At 38.0% G+C, this 6,000-nt stretch overlaps 1 protein-coding gene across 1 annotated transcript in view; it reads left to right on the top strand.

The window, feature by feature from the left end:
* Positions 1 to 487: 487 nt before the first annotated feature.
* The window catches only part of ITPRID1 (ITPR interacting domain containing 1), a 142,967-nt gene continuing 137,454 nt past the window's right edge, over positions 488 to 6,000 (top strand). Inside the window, exon 1 of the mRNA XM_084785201.1 lies at positions 488 to 927. Coding sequence (XP_084641327.1) covers positions 838 to 927 — 90 coding nt within the window. The 5' untranslated portion in view covers positions 488 to 837. The remainder of the gene's footprint in view (positions 928 to 6,000) is intronic.

The following is a 6,000-nucleotide window of genomic DNA, read 5'->3' as shown; positions in this document are numbered from 1 at the left end:
AAGTTAAATTTCTAACTTCCAACTGGTGATGTTTGTGTGTGAACATACCATTCTATAACAATTTTAAAAATATTTTGATACTTTATCTTTAACAGGTATAGATTGCTGATTAACAAAACACCTGTTAAAAATTAATAAAATTGAATGTCCCAACAAGCAGTAGTATAACATAGTGTGTGTGTGTGTGTGTGTGTGTGTGTGTGTGTGTGTGTGTGTGTGTGTGCTGAGAGTAATTGCATTTTGGTAGATATTTTAAAAATCAGTAACAGTTCTCTCGCACTTCTGGTTTGGATTAGAGGCTCAGACCATTTTAGTTGCCATTATAGAGAACAGCCAAGTCAGAGGGAAATGATTTGCTAATTATATACTCTTGATGGAATTTGTTCAGCTAAATAATGACAGTAAAGCAGCCATCTCCCAACTCCTCTCACTCAGGCATGAAAAACAGGGTAGGCAATTTAAAGAAAAGTTTTTGTTTTGTTTTGGTTTGGTTTTTTGAGAGAATCATTGTCGGGCTGCCTTTTATTCCATTTTATTGATGCTCAATAAAAACAATGTAATAAATGCAGTGAAGGAAACTCTCTCCTTTACAGGAGGTAATGCAGTCGGCTACTATAAGGTAACTAAAATTAAGCATTGTGTGCCTCATCATTCAGGAAGTGGTAAAGTGAAAACACGAGCAGGACCGTGTGTGACTGCAGCTTTTGATGACAATCTTTTTTTTTTTTCTCAGTTCTCAAAGCTGAGAAAGCAGGGATATAACCTATTCCCTCAGCTTTATCTGCCCTTTTCTATTTTACAAGCTCTCTCCAAGCCATCCCCATCTACCTGTTACATATGGAACAATGTGAGGAGGAAAGGTGCTTGAGAAAAGGAGAACAAGGAACTAAGGAGCAGGCACCAAGTACCACCAGAAGCGAAGGGAAGGTGTGAGTTGACCCATTCCCTGGTATGAGTGGATGACGTCATTGTGCTAATTGAGGGGCTATGCACTTTTAGAAAACTATCAACAGACATTTGCTGATAGATTCTTAATTAACATTGACCGTTTATAAATTAAAGTTTACTACTAAAAGAGGGAGTACCATGAGGAACAGTAGGCAACATAAGGCAACCTGGACATTTTCCAGAGAATCAGGGACCCAGAGCTGGGTAAGATGTAGGGGCTGGGAGCTTAGAGATAACACCTTCCTTCTAAGATACACACTTGTCAGTTATTAATTTTCAAATCAAGAATGCTAAGTATCATTGTATTTTGTGCATTTGATGTCTCGATTATCCCTCTTGTCCTTCTTACACCGCCTCGAATCATTTTCTCTCATACCAAATAGTCACCTTCTAATTTCACGTCACACGTTATATATAAGCATATAGTAGAATCTAAATTTTGCGTATGAAAGAAAATGTGATATTTTTCTTTACTCCCATTATTAGCTATTTTGTTCCTCCCTTCCTTCATTGCACACAAATACACACGTGAGCACACATTTAAATCTATATTCTGCACGGGTCCGCGTCACTCTGGGTGGTATGTGGTACCTGTTCTCTACTTTCTTCTTCTTATCTTACACACAATCCCTCCTCACGTCATTCCTTATGCAAAATTGGTCTGAGTCCGACTTATTTATTTAACATCACGGTCTCTAGTTCTGTTCATTTTTTTCCTGAAAACAGTATAATTCTATTTCTAGTTTCTCCAGGACTTTTGCCATAAAGGGAGGTTGAACTTCTTTAAAGGGTTTTGTTTTTAATTAGCTAGCAGAGTAGTAGATTTCTGTAAGAGTCTTTTGCGCATGCTTAGTTTTAGTTAGCCAATTCCATACTCTCCTCTCCTCAGCCTCCCCACCCCATCTTTACTTAAATGTTTAATTCCAAGTATCTCCCCTCCTCTGCTTTTTATATTATTGGATATATATTCTAATATTACCTCACCCTTAATGCACCACCAACACGTCTCATGTGTCTCTTCCAGCTTCCTGACCTGTACACACCTATTAATCAAACATATATATCTAAAAATTCAAAGCTAGGATCCTCATATGAGAGACAGTGTTTAGCACTTGTCTGACCGTGCCTGGGTTACCTCACTTAATATAATATTTTCTAGTTTCATCTCTTCATGAGACTTTAGGAATTACAGTTTTCTGTGTATCTGAATAAAATTCTATTGTATATACGTACTGAATTTCCATTACCTACATGACGGGCATCTATATGGATTCCATTTTCTAGCTATTGCTAATAGAGGGGTAATGAACATAGATCTCTCAGTGTCTCTGCCTCTTAGTAATGGTAGAGCTGTAGCATATGAAATTTCTATTTTTAGATTTTTTTTATAACCACTTATACATAATTCCATAGGGACAGCACCAATTTACACTCCCAACCACAATGGATAAGCAGTCCTTTTCTCTAGATCCTCCTTGGCATTTGTTGTTATTTATTCCCAATGGGATGAGAAAGATCTCAAAGTGACCTTGATTTACATTTCCCTGGTGGCTAATGATGTCCCAGTTGTGTTGGAGGCAAATATGTTTGGCATCATTCTGTCCTCTTGATGGATTGTTCCTTTAATCAATATGAATGCTTTACTTCTTCTCACCAGTTTTAGTTTGATGTCTCCTTTGTCAGATATTAAAACAGTGACACCAATATGTTTCCTAAGGCCCATTTGCTTGGAACAGCTTTTTCCATCCTTTCACCGAATGATAGTATCAGTCTTTTTTGTGAGATGCATTTCTTGTAAGCTTCAAGTAGATGGTTTCTGTTGTTTGATCCAATCTACTAGTTAGTATGTATCTTTTGATTAAGAAGTTGACACCCATTAATATTTATTATTATTATTGAAAGGTCTGTGTTGATTCTTGTCCATGGTTTTTTTGTTTAGTTAGTTTATGTTTTGTTTTGTCTTGTTTTGTTTTTTAGTGTTTACACCCCCTCCTATTTTCCCACATGCTTAGCTGTTATTCTAGTGTGGCTTACTCTTTCTTGTGTTCTACAGATGAACTTATTCTTATCTTCATTCTAGAGAATTCTTTTAAGCATTTTCTGTCAAGCTGACTTAGTGGTTATAAATTCCTTTAGCTTATTTTTGTCACAATTTTTAAAAAATTTTTCCTTCAGTTAGATAGTTTTTCTGAGTGTAGTGGTAAGATTTGGAAGTTGTTATCTTTTAGCACTTGAAATTAAACTTCCTGGATCATTCTGGCTTTTAAATTTTTGTTGAAGCTAGGAATGGTAGCACATGCCTTTAATCCTAGCACTCAGGAGGCAGAGGCAGGAGGATCTCTGTGAGCTCAAGGCTAGCCTGGCGTACAAACCAAGCCCAGGGCATTCAGGCCTGTGTTACACAGAGAAACCCTGTCTCATCAAACAAACAAACAAACAAACAAACATAAAACCCATACACTTCCTGTTGAAGAATCTGCTGTTACTTTGCTGGGAATGCTTTTATATGTGGCTTGGTGTGTCTTGTTGCTTTCAATACACTTCCACAGAGTTTAATAGTAACCCTGACTAAGAGACCACCACATGCTCATCTCTTATCATTTAGCAAAATAGACGCTTCTAGACACATTTTACACAACTCACTATTTTGTCATTTACATGTGTAAATGGACATGCAAGCCTCTAATCATGGTTGTCTGAGAACTTAAGGCTTTTATGGTCAGGAAAACTTTGTTATTTCCTTCAATTACATAAAGTTCAGAGAGACGGACTTAGATTCAAACCTTGGCTCCGTCTTCTACAACCTCTGCCTGTTGGAAAAAGTTGTTTCTCTTTCAAGCCATACCATCTCTAACTCAGCTATACCTTCTGCCTCTTTTTTTGTTTGTTTGGTTTTTGTTGTTGTTGTTGTTGTTGTTATTGTTTTTTGTTTTTCGAGACAGGGTTTCTCTGTGTAGCCTTGGCTATCCTGGACTAACTCTGTAGACCAGGCTGGCCTCAAACTCGCAATGATCCGCCCACCTCTGCCTCCTGAGTGCTGGGATTAAAGGTGTGCACCACCATTGCCCAGCACCTTCTGCCTCTTTATAGGATACCTCACCACCCCTGAGATGACTTCGAGATCTGAGCCATTATCTGAATTTCATAGACTTAGAAAACCACATAAGAAAACAAATAATACCATATCAGTTGAATACACTTTGTAAATGGTCAATCAGATAGCCTTTTCAAAGAATTCTGAATGTATAACAATTCTCTTCTCTGAGAACACTTTAAATTTGAAACCACCCAGAGTCTCTCCCCCACCTCTCCACCCCCCCCCCCGCCCCGTGTGTGTGTGTGTGTGTGTGTGTGTGTGTGTGTGTGTGTGTGTGTGTGTGTGTGTGCCTGAATGCCCAGTATAATGTTCAGGTAATGGACTATTATGATCATTAAAATATGATACTCATACTATGGAATTTCATGTAAATTCTCAAAAAATACTTGCACATAGAATTTTAAAAGCACATTATGGAGATTATGCACCATGATCAACTTGGTTTCACTCCAAGGATTCAAGGATGGCCAACATATATAAATCAATAAACATAACATAGCTCATAAATAGATGCACAGCATAAATCTCCATATTATCTCAACAGTTATAGATAAGCCTCTTTTGATGAACATTTATTCCAGGCATCTGAGATCCTGGACTGAGGAACTGTTTTCTGAATGACACACTCAGCTCTGCTACATTCAAGGCCCACATGCTTCTCATGTATAATAAACCAAGCCAAAAAAAAAAAAAAAAAAAGTAATACCAGTGGAATTAACTGCAATGCAATAACACGAGAAAAACCAAATCCCAAGGCAACTTTAACTCCTCCAATAAATACTAATCTTACAGTACTGGCATCTAGTAATTTTAACATAGGTGCAATCTCAGTGTGGTGGTTTGAGTGGAAATGGGTCCCACAGGTTCATATATGTGAATGTTTGTTTGCCAGTTGGTGAACAGTGTAGGAACAATTAGGAGGTGTGGCCCTGTTGGAGTAGGTGGGGCCTTGTTTCTAGAGCTGTGTTACTGGGAATGAGTTTTGAGCTTTCAAAGTTCACAACAGGCCCAATCCTGTTCTCTCTCTCTCTGCATCCTGCTTGTGGATTGGAATGTAAGCTCCTGGCTACTGCTCTAGCCTCATGCCTTCCTGCCTGCTGCTGTGCTTCTTGCCAATGCTAATAATGTATTAACTCTCTGAAGCTGTAAGCAAGCCTCCAATTAAATGCTTCCTTTTATAAGTTGCTGTGGTCATGGAGTCTCTTTACCACAATAAAACCGTAACTAAATACCCAGACAGAGAACTCAAACAAATGATTTTTATATATGTTCAAATAAATCAAAGAAATAATTTAAGCTCATTATTTTTAATACAAGCAGATTGGTGAAACAAGTAAGACTATGTAAGATATAAAAGGAATTCAATAAAGAGATGTGAATACTGAAAAAACTGAAATACTATACATGAAAAATATAGAATCAATAAAAATCTTGATGGAAAGTTCTTACAAAAGACTAGACCAAGGGAAGAAAGGATTGAGCTTGAAGACAAGGTAGAGGAATTAGAACAATCAAGGGCAGAAATAAAACAATAATAAGGTACCAATGTGGATTCCAGCATAGACACAACATTCTAGAAAGACCAAGTCTGTGGATAACAGGCATTGAAGGAGAGACACCTAGTCCTAAAGGCATAGACACATGTCTAAAATATTCATAGCAGAAAATACCCCCGAGTCAGGAAAAGATACACCAACCCAGATACAGAAGCATTTAGGACCTTAAGCAGACAGACCAGAAAGGAACCTCTCTTGTCTTATTATACTTAAAGCAGTAAGCGGGGAAGTGATAAAAGAGCAGGCAACAGAGTCCATGGCAGAGACAGACCCTGTTCCTGTTACTAGGGGACCCACATGGAGACTGAATTGCCTATCAGCTAATCTGAGCTGAGGGCCTAGGTCTTCTCCATGCATAATCCTTGGTTTGTGCATCGATATCTGCAGGCCACACTGGGC

This window comes from Acomys minous (genome assembly GCF_964271855.1).
Source record: "Acomys minous genome assembly, chromosome: 6".
Taxonomy (NCBI): domain Eukaryota; kingdom Metazoa; phylum Chordata; class Mammalia; order Rodentia; family Muridae; genus Acomys; species Acomys minous.
This window is presented reverse-complemented; position numbering and strand designations above follow the sequence as displayed.